The 19,680-nt window shown below is 40.5% G+C and overlaps 3 protein-coding genes across 4 annotated transcripts in view; 1 reads left to right on the plus strand and 2 right to left on the minus strand.

Annotated features, from left to right (window-relative positions):
* Positions 1–6,236, plus strand: part of pgbd5 (piggyBac transposable element derived 5) — a 42,893-nt gene extending 36,657 nt beyond the window's left edge. Inside the window, exons 6-7 of the mRNA XM_083538555.1 lie at positions 4,188–4,293; positions 5,567–6,236. Of these exons, the coding sequence (XP_083394681.1) occupies positions 4,188–4,293; positions 5,567–5,762 (302 nt within the window). The 3' untranslated portion in view covers positions 5,763–6,236. The remainder of the gene's footprint in view (positions 1–4,187; positions 4,294–5,566) is intronic.
* phactr2 (phosphatase and actin regulator 2) overlaps positions 1–19,680 on the minus strand; it is a 279,098-nt gene that overhangs the window by 143,262 nt on the left and 116,156 nt on the right. The gene's annotated exons all lie outside the window — the stretch shown is intronic.
* The window catches only part of galnt2 (UDP-N-acetyl-alpha-D-galactosamine:polypeptide N-acetylgalactosaminyltransferase 2), a 119,215-nt gene continuing 113,539 nt past the window's right edge, over positions 14,005–19,680 (minus strand). Inside the window, exons 14-16 of one of the 2 annotated variants that reach the window (XM_083538553.1) lie at positions 19,233–19,359; positions 18,605–18,724; positions 14,005–16,663 (exon numbers count right to left, since the gene is read on the minus strand). In XM_083538553.1, the coding sequence (XP_083394679.1) occupies positions 16,508–16,663; positions 18,605–18,724; positions 19,233–19,359 (403 nt within the window). In that variant the 3' untranslated portion in view covers positions 14,005–16,507. Of the gene's footprint in view, positions 16,664–18,604; positions 18,725–19,214; positions 19,360–19,680 lie in introns of both variants that reach the window. The other variant, XM_083538552.1, reaches the window with a different exon arrangement.

The following is a 19,680-nucleotide window of genomic DNA, read 5'->3' on the forward strand; positions in this document are numbered from 1 at the left end:
TTGCAGGGAGGTGGAGGAGTTCAGGTAAGGGTAAAGTTTATTTGCAAGAGTGAAAGGGAAAGTTTATAGGACTGTGGTGAGACCTGTGATGTATGGTTTAGAGACAGTGGCATTGGTAAGGGAGGTGAGATTGAGATGGTTTGTACATGGAAGGAGGTTTATGGATGTGGTGAGGGAGGACGTGCAGGTAGTTGGTTTGAAAGAGGCAGATGTAGAGGACAGGGGGTGGAGGTGGAGGTAGCAGAGCTGAAGATGTTGAGGTTTTTATTGGAAGTGAGAAGGATGGACAGGATTAGAAATGAGTTTATTAGAGGGACAGCGCATGTAAGACATTTTGGAGGCAAGGTGAGGAAGGTGAGATTAAGATGGTTTGGACATGTGTAGAGGAGAGACATGGGGTATATCGGTAGGAGAATGCTGAGGATGGAGCCACCAGGAGGAAGGAAAAGAGGAAGACCAAGAAGAAGGTTTATGGATGTGGTGAGGAAAGACATGCAGGTAGTTGGTTTGAAAGAATCTCTTCGAGGCCAGCCGATAGTCCTTCTCCATGGCCTCACCGAACTCCTCCCAGGCCAGAGTTTTTGCCTCGACAACCACCCGGGCTGCAGTTCGCTTGGCCTGCCGGTACCCGTCAGCTGCCTCAGGAGTCCCACAAGCCAACCAGGCCCGATAGGACTCCTTCTTCAGCTTGACGGCATCCCTTACTTCCGGTTTCCACCACCGGGTTCGGGGATTGCCGCCTCGACAGGCACCGGAGACCTTACGGCCACAGCTCCGAGCGGCCGCTTCGACAATGGAGGTGGAGAACATGGTCCACTCGGACTCAATATCTCCGGCCTCCCTCGGGATCCGGTCAAAGCTCCGCCGTAGGTGGGAGTTAAAGATCTCTCTGACAGGAGACTCGGCCAAACGTTCCCAGCAGACCCTCACAGTACGCTTGGGTCTGCAGGGTCTGTCCAGCTTCCTCCCCTGCCATCGGATCCAACTCACCACCAGGTGGTGATTAGTTGACAGCTCCGCCCCTCTCTTTACCCGAGTGTCCAAGACATACGGCCGCAGGTCAGATGAAACGACCACAAAGTCGATCATCGACCTACGGCCTAGGGTGTCCTGGTGCCACGTGCACTGATGGACACCCTTATGCTTGAACATGGTGTTCGTTATGGACAAACTGTAACTAGCACAGAAGTCCAATAACTGAACACCACTCGGGTTCAGATCAGGGGGATCGTTCCTCCCAATCACGCCCCTCCAGGTGTCACTGTCGCTGCCCACGTGAGCATTGAAGTCTCCTAGTAGAACGACGGAGTCCTCAGTCGGAGCACTGTCCAGCACCCCTCCCAGAGACCCCAAGAAGGCCAGGTACTCTATACTGCCGTTTGGCCCGTAGGCACACACGACAGTGAGAGACCTATCCCCGACCCGTAGGCGCAGGGAAACGACCCTCTCATTCACCGGGGTAAACTCCAACACATGGCGGCTGAGCTGGGGGGCTGTAAGCAAACCCACACCAGCCCGACGCCTGGGAGGAGTTCGGTGAGGCCATGGAGAAGGACTATCGGCTGGCCTCGAAGAGATTCTGGCAAACCGTCCGGCGCCTCAGGAGAGGGAAGCAGTGCCCTACCAATGCTGTTTACAGTAGAGGTGGGGAGCTGTTGACCTCAACTGGGGATGTCGTTGGACGGTGGAAGGAATACTTCGAGGATCTCCTCATTCCCGCCGTCACGTCTTTAATTGAGGAAGCAGAGGCTGAGGGCTCAGAGGCGGACTCGTCCATCACCCAAGCTGAAGTCACCGAGGTAGTAAAGAAACTCCTCGGTGGCAAGGCACCGGGGGTGGATGAGATCCGCCCTGAGTACCTCAAGTCTCTGGATGTTGTGGGGCTGTCTTGGCTGACATGCCTCTGCAGCATCGCGTGGCGGTCGGGGACAGTGCCTCTGGAATGGCAGACCGGGGTGGTGGTCCCTCTTTTTAAGAAGGGGGACCGGAGGGTGTGTTCCAACTATAGGGGGATCACACTTCTCAGCCTACCTGGGAAAGTCTATGCCAGGGTACTGAAGAGGAGAATACGGCCGATAGTAGAACCTCGGATTCAGGAGGAACAGTGTGGTTTTCGTCCAGGCCGTGGAACACTGGACCAGCTCTATACCCTCTACAGGGTGCTGGAGGGTTCATGGGAGTTTGCCCAACCAGTCCACATGTGTTTTGTGGATTTGGAAAAGGCATTCGACTGTGTCCCTCGCAGCGGCCTGTGGAGGGTGCTCCGGGAGTATGGGGTCCGGGGCCCTTTACTAAGGGCTGTCCGGTCGCTGTACGACCGAAGCAGGAGCTTGGTTCGCATTGCCGGCAGTAAGTCAGACTTGTTCCCGGTGCATGTTGGACTCCGGCAGGGCTGCCCTTTGTCACCGGTTCTGTTCATAATTTTTATGGACAGAATTTCTAGGTGCAGCCAGGGGCCGGAGGGTGTCCAGTTTGGTGACGACACGATTTCGTCTCTGCTCTTTGCAGATGATGTTGTCATGTTGGCTTCATCAGACCAGGACCTTCAGCATGCACTGGGACGGTTTGCAGCCGAGTGTGAAGCGGCTGGGATGAGAATCAGCACCTCCAAATCCGAGGCCATGGTCCTCAGTCGGAAAAGGGTGGCTTGGTTGGTGGGGAGTTCCTGCCGCAAGTGGAGGAGTTTAAGTATCTTGGGGTTTTGTTCACGAGTGAGGGAAGGGTGGAACGGGAGATTGACAGACGGATCGGTGCAGCTTCTGCAGTAATGCGGTCGATGTACCGGTCTGTCGTGGTGAAGAAAGAGCTGAGCCGCAAGGCGAAACTCTCGATTTACCGGTCAATCTACGTTCCTACTCTCACCTATGGTCATTAACTCTGGGTCATGACCGAAAGGACAAGATCCCGAAAACAGGCGGCCGAAATGAGCTTTCTCCGCAGGGTGGCTGGGCGATCCCTTAGAGATAGGGTGAGAAGCTTGGTCACTCGGGAGGAGCTCAGAGTAGATCCGCTGCTCCTCCACATCGAGAGGGGTCAGCTGAGGTGGCTCGGGCATCTGTTCCGGATGCCTCCTGGACGCCTTCCTGGGAAGGTGTTCCGGGCGCGTCCCACTGGGAGGAGACCCCGGGGAAGACCTAGGACACGCTGGAGAGACTATGTCTCCCGGCTGGCCTGGGAACGCCTTGGTGTCCCCCCGGAAGAGCTGGAAGAAGTGGCTAGGGAGAGGGAAGTCTGGGCATCTTTGCTTAGACTGCTGCCCCCTCGACCCGGCCTCGGATAAGCGGGAGAAGATGGATGGATGGATGGTTTGAAAGAGACAAATGTAGAGGACAGGGGGATATAGAGACGGATGATCAGCTGTGGCGACCCCTGATGGGAGCAGCCGAAAGCAGTCATAATTGCGAGAAAACAATCTTCGAATTGGGAAAACTTTTTTTTTTTTTTTTTCTATGTTTCTTAAACCGGCTTCCATACAACACAGAAGTATGAAAAAGAGAGAAAGTGTGGAGATTTGGGATAATTTCAACTTAAAACATCATACAGTGCATTTACCCTTTTTAAAGTCATTTTAAATTGATTTTTATTAATATTTATATTTATAATTAATATAGGAGGAGGTTTATGGATGTGGTGAGAGAGAAAATGCAGATAGTTTGTTTGAAAAAGACAGATGTAGAGGACAGTGGTGTGTGGAGACAGATGATCTGCTGTGGCGACCCCTAATGGGAGCAGCTGAAAAAAGAAGAAGAAGAAGAAGAAGAAGAAGAAGAAGAATACTGATATTGCTTACATCTGTATTTAGACCTCAGATCAGTAACTATAGGCACTTTTCAGAAGTTGCATGAGATTTACACAAGTGGGGCAAAGTTTCTCAGGGGCATTGTCATTGTTTATGCATCGTCATGCATAAAACAGATTTTAGTCTTCTATTTCAAGTGAAGGAAAAATGTCATGCTCCTGCAAACTGTACTGGATCAAGTGCTATTTAATAAGCTGTCAGGAAAAGATGCAAAAATATAAATATGGCTCATATTGATCGTTGGTTTATACAATACTGATAATATGCTGTAACTAAACTCCTGTAAAACTTTGGTATTTAGTTCATCTTTAAGTTATATCTAAATTTTTATCTTTTTTAACATTTTTACAGCAGCCATGTTCTAACATACAGTGATCTCTGGTTTCAGGTGTAATCATAAAAAGGAAGAGCGGCGAAATCCCGTGTCCTCTGGCTGTGGAAGCTTTCGCTGCACACCTCAGCTACATTTGCAAATATGATGACAAGTACAGCAAGTGAGTTTACATCATTAGTTGTGCTCTATATCATCTATACATGTCTCTTCTAGAATAAAAGTCTCATCACAGAAAATGTACATCTTAATAACAAATACATATGTTTTTAACACCTCTTTATGTAGTGCGTCCACCTTATGAGTTCTTGTTTACATGGTTGCCATTGAAACTATCAGAAGTTTGGTAATTATTTAGCTGTGATTTAAATGCTTCAATTTATTTTTAATTCATTTATCAAACCGGACTGCTTGCTTTTAACTGCTTTTACCAGGGTGTCCAATCTTTTCCACAAAGGGTCAATGTGGGTGCAAGTTTTCATTCCAAATTCGTTCCCGAACATAGTCCACACCTTATAGTCATTGACAATTAATATCATTAGATGTAAACAGGTAGAATTTTGTGTGAACTTGCTTGGTTGGAATAAAAACCTGCACCCACACGGGCTCTTTGTGAAAAAGATTAGACACCCCTGGCTTATACCATGCCAAGCTTACCTGCCAGCATTGAGAAGTAAAAGCATTTGTTAATTTTTGCAGTGAAAACTAACTGCTTGAATAGGAAAATTATGGGTAATTATTTTATATATTGGTTATTAAATCACAAATTATTTCCCTATATCATAGAGATAGAGAGAGAGAGAGAGAGAGAGAGAGAGAGAGAGAGAGAGAGAGAGAGAATTATATGTATCTGTGCTGCATCTCTACTAATAATGAAGCTATTGGTGTTAATTCCTTGTGCTGTTAAATTTTTTTTTTGCAAATTTCTCAAGTTAGCCTCGTCTTGTACAGTTTATTCAAATTCTTACACCTTAGTCCTTTTATCAAACTCTCCATATTCACCTTATAATTTACACAAAAATTTCACACAAAAACATTTCTTTAGATTAGTGAGGTTGTAAGGAACTGCGACTACATGGGGGAAGAAGTAGCTCAGGGTTTAAGGTGTTGGAATTCTGATTGGAAGATTGGAAGTTTATATCCATGCAGGCCCCTGAGTAAGGCCCTTAAAACTCAACTATTCAAATGGAATAGTCGCTCTGGATAATTGCATCTGTCAAAAGCCATACATGTAAATTTAACAATAATCTCAATTGTTTATATATCACAGCCAATCAGAATTAAGAGTTCAGACAGATCATTTAATGATATCTCTTCTGTAAACTTCTTGCTATTTTCCTTGATATGAGGTAACGTGTGTATAGATATCTCAGATAAATGAAGCAGCCATGGATGAGAGACAGTTTTATAAGCAGTGTTTTGAATAATGCACACAGGTACTTCATTTTCCACAAACCCAACAAGACGTGGCAGCAGGTCTTCTGGCTCACCATCAGTATCGCCATTAACAACGCCTACATCCTCTACAAGATGTCCGACGCCTATCATGCTAAACGCTACAGCCGCGCACAGTTCGGCGAGAGGCTCGTGAAGGAGCTACTGGACTTGGATGACTGCTCACCTACAGAGTGAAGTGACCGCATGCTGTCTAACACAAATTCACCCAAACACACACACACACACACACACAGCCAATCACGCATAGACAGTGACAGCTCTCGGCCAGGGGCTGTTAGGCTCACGATAAAGACATTTTCACGCGTTGTATCTGTGACAAATCAAATTGGTGCCAAGTGTATTTAAATTCAGTCTCTCCGTTATCAGCCTCACTCCTTCAGCCTCCTACACCACAGGACCCTGTATATGAGCCATTCCACTGTCTGTGTTTCCTTCTGCTGCATGACGAATGTGAGCGTACGACCCTGTAAATGTGTAATGATTTTTATGATAGTGTTTGTGTAGATCGAACCCCGTGGTAAACCGTTTTGTGGATTTGCTTCTGTATGTCACAAGAACTTGCAGCACTGATCAAATAATAATAATCAGAATAATAATTATTATAAGTAATAATAAACACAGCGATGAAAATTCCCAAGTGGAAATAAAGAATGTAGTGTCATTTAAAGTCTCGAGATGGAAGCTTCAAATGTCTTCCAAACGTTTATTTAAAAAAATATAAATATATATATACACACACACTAATATATATATATATATATATATATATATGCTGTTACAGTTGTTTGCAAAAGTTTGTATACCCTTAGGACAAAATAAAGAGCAATGAGTGGATTATATCACACATTTTTTCTTTAGCGTGAGAAAGACAAAAGGTTCATGTTTAGATATTATTACTATAATAAATTTTTTTTTCATGATTTACCCTAATAATTGCCTCTGATCTTTTCCATGTGCATTAAAAGCAATCATGACTTTACTATTTAACTCCTCACAGTCTTCAGGAAATTTTATTCTCCTATCTTTGCTGGAATAATTGGCCAGTCTTTATACATATCGATTAAAATTTGGTAAAATGCCTCAGCCCTTATTTAAATCAGGTCTGTAGACTGAGAGGGTCATGTCAAAGCTAATTTTCAAATGATTGTCCATTTTGAGTCAAGACATATGTAGGTGCTTGCATGTAGAGATTTTCTTGCAGTGTTGCCACTTCTAAATACATGTTTAAACATATGTAAATACCAATGGGGTGTAAAAACTTTTGCATTTATCTGTATTTATTATTTATGCCAGTGAAGGTCTTTTTTCCCCCCAAATTAGCCGATTTATAAATCTGGACACACACACACACACACACACACACACACACACACACACACACACACACACACACACACACACACACACACACAATGCCTATAGAAAGTCATCATACGCTTTGAAAATCTTGTAAATCCTGTAAAATAAAGTAAATTGATTCTACTTAATTTTTATCTGTAGTATGTGCACATTACAACCCTAATCATCAGGGTAAAAATAATATTTTAAAACATTCTGGAGGATTATTAGAAAATAATTCGTGAAATACCTGGTTTGGTAATGTGATCGGCCCCTAGAGTATACCATTATAAACTTGTTCAGGTGCAACCAGCTGTTTCTTGAAGATCTGTTAGTAGTGCATAGTACTGCAACCATGGGTTGGGAAAGTGGTTTTAAAGGCCTCAGGGGATAAAATTGTTGAAAGACACAAGTTAGGTGGAGGCTTCAAAAAGTGACAACTATCTCAAGTTTTACACAATGCTGGCCTGTATGGTAGGGTGGCAAGAAAGGAGCCTGTCCTGAAAAAGTGCTACACTCAGTCTCATTTACACTATGCAAAAGCCCACCTGGAGTACTCCATGCCATCTGGCTAAAAGGTGCTATGGTCGGATGAGACCAACACTGACCTTTTTGGACTGAAGCACTATGCTCTCCAAAAAAGCAAACACAGCACACCACCCAAAACACACCATACCTACTTTTGAAGCATGGTGGGGGCAGCACTATGTTGGCGGGGGAATTGTTGTCTGGGCAGAGACTGGGAATTTAGATTTAAGGATTTAAAAGAAAATGGATACTGCCAAGTACATGCAAATTCTTGAGAAAAACCAGCATCCCTCTGCTAGACAGCTGAAGATAAGAAGGTTATTCACCTTCCAACATGACAATGATGCTAAACATGCTGCAAAACAACACCGCGATGACTTAAGGTTAAGAAGGGGACTGTCTGAGTTGCCCTGATGTAAATCCGATATAGAAAATATGTGAATGGACTTGATGAGACCAGTCCAATTTGACTTGAATTTGACTAAACTTGATCAATTCTGCAAGGAAGAATGGGCAAAAATTCCCCAATCTAGGTGTGCAAAGCTTGTACTAACATATCCGAAAAGATTAATGGCTGTAAATAAAGTTAATTGTGGCTCAAAGAAATAATAAATCAGGGGGACTGATGACATTTTCAACCCTGTTATTTTAGTTTTTCTTTTATATTTTATATATATATATATATATATATATATATATATATATATATATATATATATATATATATATATAGACACTTTATAATTTCAGAGTGTATAAAAAATGATGCAACTATCTCAAAAGGGGTATGATGACTTTACACAGTGTGTGTGTGTGTGTGTGTGTGTGTGTGTGTGTGTGTGTGTGTATATACAGATGGTCCCAGAATTACGATGGTTCACCTTACGATTTTTAAAATGTTTTGATCTTACAATGAGGATAGTGATACGACAAAATTGTACAAATGTTAAACATTTCACGCAACAGGCAGCAGCGTATGATGTATTGGACGATTTATTTCTGCTTCAGACAGCAATTTTATTGATAAAAGCATGCCTTCCAAGCGCCCAAGAATGTCTCCTGCTTGTAATTAAAAAAAAAGAAGAAGAAAGCCATCGGTTTAGAGCAGAAAATGAAAATTATAAATCAGCAGGAAAGACTGTCAACAGTCATAGTACCATCTTTGACTTACGATGTTTTTGACTTAAGATGGGGTAGTTGTAATGTATCTCCATCGTAAGTAAAAGACTACCTGCATATATATATATATATATATATATATATATATATATATATATATATATATATATATATATATATATATATATATATATACACACACACACACACATCTAACTTTGCCACATACACCAACAGGATTGAGTTTGTGGATTTTCTGAGGCCTGAGGATGAGAAGCATGTGCTCTTTATTCCCTTATCATTCTCAACATGATCATCCATTATTATTCATGCTTTGAGAAATGTTACTGCAGGAGCAAACAGGTGTAAACAAGACGAGCACAGATTGTAAAAAGTGTGTATCAGGTTAGGGTTGGTGTGAATGTGATGTCGGCCTGAGCGAGGTCACCCAACCACCTTATGAAACTAGTGAAGGGGATGGTAAAGGTTACAAAATGCTAATGATATGCTTCTTACATTTCAGAATGGCTTATAAAGAATCATGTTAGGCTGATGAAGGCTGCTCTTTGCTACACTTTAGACAGTGATGAAATGTTCTGACAGGAATTTGGCTTGTTAGATTGTTAGTTGGTAGAAAGAAAATATATAAGAAAAGAGTTTTCACTAACGCCTTACTGGAAGGTTACCAAAAGTATAGAAGTCAGTAGCCCAAGACAACATTTCACCACCAGACTGTATTTTTTTATAGTTGCTTGTAAGACCAAGAGTTTGGAAATGGTGTGTAACACAACCCACTCATTAGTATTGCAATGCACTTTAAAGCTCTAAAGTACAGTCTACACTCCCCATTCCCACCACTTGCTCCTCTACACATGTGATTGAAACAACAGAACCACAAACATTAAAGTGTAAGAGGGATTTTGACACGCAGGGACTGAACACAACAGTTAACAGCCAAAACGTTTGCCTTAGTCTGTTCTAATGCATGTAACTAGCTGGCCATTCATTATTAAATTATATAAGTGAAATTTTGGACTATCTGACCAATAGTTTTTTCTAGAGGGTTTATTCAACAGTTATAAATACAAAGCTCATGTCCTTCAAACAAAAGTGTTACTGAAGTTTCACTAATGAGGAAAAAAGCAATGTTGGTGAAAGTTGTTGTAATGCTGTACACTTGTCATCTGTAGTTTTGCTTGTATTTTTTTTTCCATATCACTGTGCAATAGCCACATATGACATGAACCCCTGACTGTGTGTCAGCTCAATGCCAAAGGATAGCTGATGCACTTCAATTTTTGAATGGCAATTAAATATGCATATGTATATGAATGAAAACAACAAAAATTTGACTAAAGAGAGCGACTCGATGCACTGAAGCAATGTTAAATCACTTCTTGGTTGGTTTATCTTTACCTCCGGTCCAGATACTGCATCACCGCTTTATCGGCGTCATCACATGGTCTTCTGTCCCGTGTTTTCAGTAGGGAGGAAAAGAAACAGCATGGTGAGAAGAAGCATTTAAACATGCCGCATGCTCTCTTTATAGTCAGTCTGTATAAAGTAGGATGATAGATGGTGTATATTTCACATATTTGGTATCTGTGTGTTTCTGTTCAAGGCAAAATGATTGTTTAATCTTTTTATATTCATGTATTTATATTTATATATATATATATATATATATATATATATATATATATATATATATATATATATATATATATATATATATATATATATGTACTGTTGATCAGATCAGTAATAGAGGTGTGCACAGGACCTTTTTAATTCCCAATTCTACTCAAGAAATTTTCTTTCTTCTGCCCTATCTCACCCTCTTTCTAAAGAACTATGACGCATCCTGTGTACTCCTGAATTTTGTCCTATTCTTCTAGTTTCTGTAGGAATTCTGACCAATCTTCTCACCAAGCTCATGCCCAAAAGCATCCCAATCTAATCTGCCCACTCCTAAAAGAATCCTATCTAATCCTCCCTGACGAAAGAAATCCTGACTAATCCCACCTGCTTGAAAAAAAAAGGAATTCTGCCCCACCCAATTCACCACTGAAGCAATTCTTACCCATATTCAATAATCCCAAAAGAAAATTAAGTCTAATTCCACCAATGCCCAAAAGAATTTCTGTTAAATCTCAATTAATCCTACCACCTCCCAAAAAAACACACACCCCATTTGCTGTAGGTATTACATTCCTTTAATTTGCTACAGACTGTTTTCTAACCAAATTAGTCGTCTCAAAGTAATTCTGTTCAATCCCACCCACTCCTGAATGATTTTGACCAATCCTGAATAAAAAAAATAAAAAAAAACCAGAATTCTAACCCACCATTTCTCAAGCCAAAGGAATTTTGACCAATCCTGCTCACTTCCAAAAGAAATTCTGACCAATTCCACCCACTTGCAAAGGAAAACTATCTAATCCCACACACTCGCAAATTAATATTGTCTGATCCCACACATTCTAGAAGAAAGCAGGAAGTGAAAGCTCTGTGGGTAAGGTTGCAAGTTCAAATCCCGGCACCACCATGGTGCCACTGTTGGGTCAACCACACAGTTTAAAAACGTTATATCAGACCGTCTTCTTCAGCTAATTATTATTATTTTATTTTCTTTGTTGGATCCTGGTCTCATTGCACACCTCTAATCTTATCATAGACTTAATATTTCATAGTTTTTTCCCTCCTAGTTAGTTATTAATGTGTTTTTGGCCTGCCAGTGAATGCATGTGGAGAAGTTTTTATACCAGAATGAAATGTTGTAATTGGAAATGTGTAAATTAGGTAATAATCATGCTCTCTATATGTTGAGCCACAGAAATGTCAGACAGCACCTTTGAATTCTAAGGTCTTGTTTGTTTCTATTCTTTTCCTCACTTTAAATACACCGGTTGGTAGATTTGCTTCAATTTATTGCCTTGATTTTTGTACTGCTCACCCGATGCATTGCCTAACGCATACATGACTGCCACTAACACTTATTTTCTGGTTGTACGGGATTACAACCAAACCTCCTCTCACTCTACTGCTCAGACCGAGGCTTGGTGGAAGAGAATGCACTCCACTGGCAGGAAGTCGTTATGATTCTGATGTAAATATCATGGCTCCTTTGTCCTTGTGAGAGCCACAAGGCTTCTCTTCTTCTTGGGGAAACCTCAGGTCTTTTTTTATTTTATTTTTTTTATAACTATGGTGATCTACTGCAGTGCAACAGATTATAAACTGGAGGAGGGGGATGATGGTATACACTGTCTGGGGTGCTTTTAAATCTATGCTTGCAGCTGGATTTGTAGATACTGTACATCCTTGATTAACTCCACACCTTATCACCATCGGCTGCTTATTACCTGCGCCATATGATTACAGATTACTTGCAAATGACTGGCGTCAAAGCCTTGCAGCTGCAGTATACCCAGAGGAAAACATCTCGACATAAACATCTGAAATATTATTTGCTAGTAATAAAACCCTGATCATTTACATTGGACCAAACATACAATTTAAAAAAAAAGGGTAGACAAAACAGTTGAAATTTGTACATAATATTTAAGACGTTCCACAGCAGTGAATGACTGTAGTGACTGTAGTGTGTGTTGCTGTAAAACCCATCGTGTGTCCCCTCGTTGTGAATGTTGATGAAGAACCTGTGCGCAAATGTTCAGTGTAATTTTTACACTTGCGGCACTCCTGTCCGATCCGAATTCCTTTATCCTTTTCTCTTCAACTTTGTCAGTGTAACTACACATCAATTTGCACAAAAATAAAAGGACGACTTTTCTTTCTTTGCTTCTCTCTTTTTCAGGGTGCATGTGTGTTATTTACTACTAGCAACAACAAAGATGGTAAAAGGGAAATTCTGTATAAAAATGAATAATACTTTGGTAAAAGCTGCAGTGCTTTAAAAGCTTCATTTAATATAAATTCTTCAAATTATTAAAAGTATGAAACAAAAAGTACAAGCGCCTGCCTCTAATGTAAGTGCTGATGTTAGATTAGTGCCCCTTTTCCTTAAGGGATATGGAAAATCATTAGGGAATGTTAACAAACTAATAACAGCTACATTCCTAATGAGTATTAGTTCATATTCTTACTGTCTGATAGGTTAGGAATTCTGCTGTCTAAACCTGAAAGCTCTTTGCGGTAGGATTATTTTTAGTGTGTTAGAATGTTAAATATAAACTTTTAGATTTTCAAACTGGTTTAATGTATTTTTTTTATTATGCTAATGACCTTGTTGAAATTTGCATTAGGAAGATAAAAAGAAAATTTCTTTGTGGGGATGGATGGATGGATGGATGGATGGATGGATGGATGGATGGATGGATGGATGAAGAAAAACTGACAGCAAAAAGACAGAAAAATACAGACAGAAAAAATAAATAATAAAAGAAAATGATAAAAGAAAGACAGAGGCAGTAAAAAAAAACAAAATAATAAAAAAATTAATTAATTAATTAAGCAAGAAAGGCAAAAAGAAATGCAGAAATAAACTATAACTATATATATGTTAATTTTTTTTAAGTAAATATAAATAAATAAAAAATGTAAGTGTGAATATTAGGTGAAAAAACCCCACAAGAACAAATAATTACCATTACAGTATCCCAGTCAGAATACTGCATTACATAAGTCACATGTCTAACACGTTTATCCACTCTGGCTTTCTGTCCATCCTTCCTGTAAATGCTGGAGCACAAACAGACAAACACTGTGAAATAAAGGTGTGAATAATGATAATGAAGTCCAGCAGGAGAGAAGATGAGCTGCTGAGGAAGCTCTGACCTGCAAGCTTTAACACAGTAGTATGAGGATTTGCTTCAGTCGTAGGATGCACGATTCCACATCTAGTGCTGAAGACAGGCTGAGAATACGGTCACTGTGTAATGAATAAACCAGTACTGGGGGGAAAAACAAGCTTTTAGTAGCACTAATGCAGATATTTAAACACTGATTACACACTTGATTTATTTTAAAGTTTTATTCGGAAATGCGCAAACATCTGTAGAGTCAAACCTGCTTCTTAATGGTTTTATTGATAAACCTTTTGGTAGCATTAAACTCACATTAGTGATTAAAGGTACTAAATATTTTAAGGTAATATAATACTGTCTCTTGTAATAAAGTCTATTTAGAAAATCATATGAGGCACAATTGTACGTAAGAGACTAATATTAAAAACAAATGTGTTACTTAATGCTTTTTTTTTTTACTATTAATTATTTTACTAGTTTTAGTACTTTTAGTCCTAAGGTTTGAATTCCGTATTCTTTATTCAGCATTAAAGACTAAGTGATCGAGTCTGTGGCACTTTTTCGGACGAATAAAAAAACCCGATAAACCTTTGAAACGCGCCGATGCGGCAGAAGATCAAGTCGAAATCACACGTTCACTTAATTGCATTAATGACAACGGATTATATATAAACTTTTATTTAAGTTATCTCCTCATTCAAAGTAAACCTTTCACCATATCTAGGAAACAAAAAAAGGACAAAGATAAGCGCTGTACAGTTAAAACAAAATCACTAGCAACTGCAACTGTACGTGTTTATATGTACATGCATGGACATACAGATTGTATATACACACATATACACTTTTACAACTGGTGACCCCCAGCACATCTCACTTGCCTGTAAATGTCATCAAGATTTCTCCTTACTGTATTTATATTTAAAAAAAAAAATAATAAAATAAAAAAATCAGGGAACAAATATGGGGGTCATGATTTCATTCGAAGCTTGAGTATTTTTTGAAGAACGCTGAGATAACGGAATCCAACAGGAAAAAAACTTTGGCACATGTAAACATTTATTCCAATTCAGATTCATAAGCAATGGATTTCTCACAATTTAGCCCTAGATCTTTTTTATTTTTTTGACATCATATAAAGGTTTCTTTCCAGAACGTACAAAATTGCTCAAATGTTGGCATAGTGATGGCATAATGATCATAGGCAGTTGTATTTCACCAGCGAAACGTGACAAGTGCATACTTTCATTCGCCATCTAATAAAAAGCCCGTCTACACAGAGCACAGCATTCTGTCTGTTTTTTTTTGTTTTTTTTTCTGGACACAAAGGAATAAAACACACGTCAGATTTTTACCCTGGACTCCATCAGTCTCATGCCAGACGATCACTGATAAACTCAAAGCCAATGAGGCTTCGAATAGATTTTAGGTGTCCTCAGATTCACTTCTAAGTACTTGTAAGGATTCCTTGTAGCTGGACAAGTACAGGGTGATGTAGTAGAGTCAAAAATAAAAACACATACTCGGGAAACAAAGTGAACACGGTGAATACAGTATGTCCGAGACGCATCATTATGTGTCCTAAATCTAGAATAAATTACGCTACAAGGTTATGCTTAATCAGACACACAACGTCTATAATCAAAGCCTCTCTGCTAGTCTGTGTGTATCATTACTACAGACTAACCACAGCCCTGTGTGAAGTACCATAAAAAAACATCATGATCTAAGTGATGAAAGAAAGCATAAAAATGATGGAGAGGGGGAGATGTATAACAGAGAGAAACTCACACACCTACGGCATTAAGGGTTTTCTCTCTCCGAGTCCAGTTGAGGTCCAGCTTCTTCCAGCCCTGACTGAGAGCTGCACAGCACAGGTACCCTTTTCTGTTTACAGTAGCATGGATACAGTCAAAGGCAGTCAACCTAAAAGTCACTGAACAACTAAGGATAAACATAAAAAGAAAAGAAAAAAACACCAAGAAATCAAGTAAAACATCAATGTGCAATACACAAATCACCCCATCTGAATCCACTTCCTGTCTATTGTTTTGGGAAGCCCGTGATCAAAATGCAATCAGGTCCTGCCACTTGGATTCGGTGTGCTCACAGTGACCAAACGCTGACCCTAACAGAATGCACAAAGTCTTATGAATGCGACGGAAACTAAAACAGTAAACAGGTACAGTCATTATCTTGTCTATGGAATGATTCTATGATGCAGCTACAAATTCGGACTTGAATCAGAATCGGGACAATGTGATGAATATGGAAATAAACTAAAGTACATCTTATTGTCCTTTTGTGACAAAGGCATCAGACACTGAATGGTAGCGCAGAGCACTACACGCCGTCCTGTTGTTTCTCGGCCAAAACACTCCCGAGGTTTAAAGAGGAAACAGATCTTTCTTCATTGCACGTTCCAGATGCAAAATAGATAGAATGACAATTTGTTAGAAGCTGCAGGGGGAAAACAGACAATGCTGGCCTCTAATGATTTTCTGTTTGTTGGTTGAACAGACTGTACACAGTGTTCACATCAACTGAGGCCTGCAGATTCTCTCCATACACACACACACACACACACACACACACACACACACACACACACACACACACACACACACACACACACACACACACACACACACACACCCCATTGTGCTGGGCAAAAAATGCAGAACGAAACATGAAAGGTCCTAATTTTTTTCCCCTCCAATCCCAAAAGAAGCCTCTCATGGAGCGTCACTTACATTCAACATGATTGGTTACATGAAACAAAACTTTGATTAATTAAAAAAAATTCCTTAGAACAAGAAAAAAGAAAGGAAAAACAAAAGTCAGAAAGAAAGAGGGGCAAAAAAAATATGTAATCCATTTGGCTGGCATCAGAAATAGGAAGAAAATAAAATACCTCAAAGCCTATGCATTTTAATCAAGGAGCTGGACTTAAAATAAAAAGGTGAGGTATATAGTTGGATGAAAAAAAAAAAAGAGTTTTAATGTTTGTTTGTTTTTTTAATGTTTGTTCGGCCCCCTAGCCCTGGGTGGGGGTGGGGGTTAGGGGCAAGCAGATCCACTGCAGCTGGGCGGCGATGTCTCGAAGACCGAACGCTGCTCTGTGACCCGCAGACGGCGCAGGACGTAGGGGCTCGGGGTTATGGACTAGGGCTGGAGGTTGAGGGTGAACTTCCATTGCTGTGTGAGTGAGGGATTGCACACCTCCACCGTCAGGCCTCCGTTACGGGCGCTCCGGCTGTCCAGGCACAGATTACTACCCACGTGTCGCAGCTTAGTGTTGTTCTCGATCTGTTCCCATTTCTGCAACACACACACACGTCTCTTGTCAAGTTGCTTGTTCTCACAGAAATACCAACATTTGTTCCCATGCGACACTATGCATTTATATTTTAGTTTAAATACAATTCTCTCAGCTCTTCCCATTAGATATTATATATATATACAGTGAGGAAAATAAGTATTTGAACACCCTGCTATTTTGCAAGTTCTCCCACTTAGAAATCATGGAGGGGTCTGAAATTGTCATCGTAGGTGCATGTCCACTGTGAGAGACATAATCTAAAAAAAAAATCCGGAAATCACAATGTATGATTTTTTAACTATTTATTTGTATGATACAGCTGCAAATAAGTATTTGAACACCTGAGAAAGTCAATGTTAATATTTGTTTGTTTTCAATTACAGAGGTCAAACGTTTCCTGTAGTTTTTCACCAGGTTTGCACACACTGCAGGAGGGATTTTGTCCCACTCCTCCACACAGATCTTCTCTAGATCAGTCAGGTTTCTGGCCTGTCGCTGAGAAACACGGAGTTTGAGCTCTCTCCAAAGATTCTCTATTGGGTTTAGGTCTGGAGACTGGCTAGGCCACGCCAGAACCTTGATATGATGTGGCTGTGTGCTTCGGGTCATTGTCATGTTGGAAGACCCAGCCTCGACCCATTTTTAATGCTCTAACTGAGGAAAGGAGGTTGTTCCCCATAATCTCGCAATACATGGCCCCGGTCATCCTCTCCTTAATACAGTGCAGTCGCCCTGTCCAATGTGCAGAAACACCACCCCAAAGCATGATGCTACCACCCCCATGCTTCACAGTAGGGATGGTGTTCTTGGGATGGTACTCATCATTCTTCTTCCTCCAAACACGTTTAGTGGAATTATGACCCAAAAGTTCTATTTTGGTCTCATCTCACCACATGACTTTCTCCTATGACTCCTCTGGATCATCCAAATGGTCATTGGCAAACTTAAGACGTGCCTGGACATGTGCTGGTTTAAGCAGGGGAACCTTCCGACCCATGCATGATTTCAAACCATGACGTCTTGGTGTATTACCAACAGTACCCTTGCAAACGGTGGTCCCAGCTCTTTTCAGGTCATTGACCAGCTCCTCCCGTGTAGTTCTGGGCTGATTATTCACCTTCCTTAGGATCACTGAGACCCCACGAGGTGAGATCTTGCATGGAGCCCCAGTCCGAGGGAGATTGACAGTCATGTTTAGCTTCTTCCATTTTCTAATGATTGCTTCAACAGTGGACCTTTTTTCACCAAGCTGCTTGGCAATTTCCCCGTAGCCCTTTCCAGCCTTGTGGAGGTGTACAATTTTGTCTCTAGTGTCTTTGGACAGCTCTTTGGTCTTGGCCATGTTAGTTGTTGGATTCTTACTGATTGTATGGGGTGGACAGGTGTCTTTATGCAGCTAACGACCTCAAACAGGTGCATCTAATTTAGGATAATAAATGTAGTGGAGGTGGACATTTTAAAGGCAGACTAACAGGTCTTTGAGGGTCAGAATTCTAGCTGATAGACAGGTGTTCAAATACATATTTGCAGCTGTATCATACAAATAAATAGTTTAAAAATCATATATTGTGATTTCTGGATTTTTTTTTTTTTAGATTGTCTCTCACAGTGGACATGCACCTACGATGACAATTTCAGACCCCTCCATGATTTCTAAGTGGGAGAACTTGCAAAATAGCATATTGTTCAAATACTTATTTTCCTCACTGTATATATATATATATATATATATATATATATATATATATATATATATATATATATATATATATATATATATATATATATATTAATATTATATTTACATACTGTTCAGAAAATACTTCTTGTCCTCTAAAATCAAAATCTAGGATTCATTAAAAAACTTTAGTGCGCCACAAGTTGGACTTCCGTTCTACTTCACAGTGAGGATACAGTAGATTCGGCCGTGTTTCACTCACCTGTCTGCTGTCGTTTTCTCTGCAGCCCTGCAGTTTGATCTGAGAGCCTGCCATGCGCTCCACCACCGTCAGACACAAATCCATGTGCTTCACCGACTTGTCTTTAGTCAAGGCCCACTCCTGAACACATTCAAGTCGAGAAGGAATTTCATGAGACATTTAGAGGATCTGCATGACCACAGCCATCTACAGAGTTAAACATTCAAAAGAACTTTCTTTCGACTAAACATAATGGCTGTCAGTTCACCAGTAATGTTTGGAATTCAAACCTGCAGCTGTCGAACAGTATTTTAGCTGGAACAAATCTTTATTAAACAGAATTGTTCATGGTTTATCATATGGCACTTTTCCTCAGAGCGCCTCATGAATAACAGCATCGATTTCTGATCATACAGTACATAAGCATCTGATCGTTATCTGGAGATGAAAAATGTGCTCATGTGAAAGAGATACCGGCACTTTACATGTAATTTCCAAACCGACAGTGCAGTGTGGGTTTGCATTAAGTGACTTTCCACCCTTCATTGCCATGGATTCCTTCACACCCCCGTGCAGACCGTGTGCGTCACCCGTCGCTCTCCAGCTGCTCCTGAAATGGTTAGCTGTGTACCTGTGATTTGAATGCTACCTGGTTACCGCCTGCGTTGTGGCACTCGTAGACTCCCACCAAACCATCGGCTAAGTGGCCCAGTGTGTCGAGGCAATTTCCGCCCTGCTGCAGAGCTCCGAATGCAATGTCCTGATGGTCTGGGACCCTTAAAAATATACAAATAAAATGAGAAAAAAAAAATTATAAATAAAAATCACACATGTTTAAAAACACCCTGAAGATTATGGAGGTGGATAAATCAAAATCAGAAAAAGATTATACACTATTAACTAATACTAATAATCTATTCAGTCATTCCTAGTATACCATAACTAGATATCTAAATTAGATTTATCAGTAAGAAATACAGAATCAAACACAGTAAGAGATCTAATAGAGTGAAAGTTCAGAGCCGTTTTGGTGGCACATGACAGAATTACAGTACAGAATATATCTGGATGGTTAAAAAATGTCTATAAACATTAAT

Source organism: Silurus aristotelis (assembly GCF_946808225.1).
Source record: "Silurus aristotelis genome assembly, chromosome: 4".
Taxonomy (NCBI): domain Eukaryota; kingdom Metazoa; phylum Chordata; class Actinopteri; order Siluriformes; family Siluridae; genus Silurus; species Silurus aristotelis.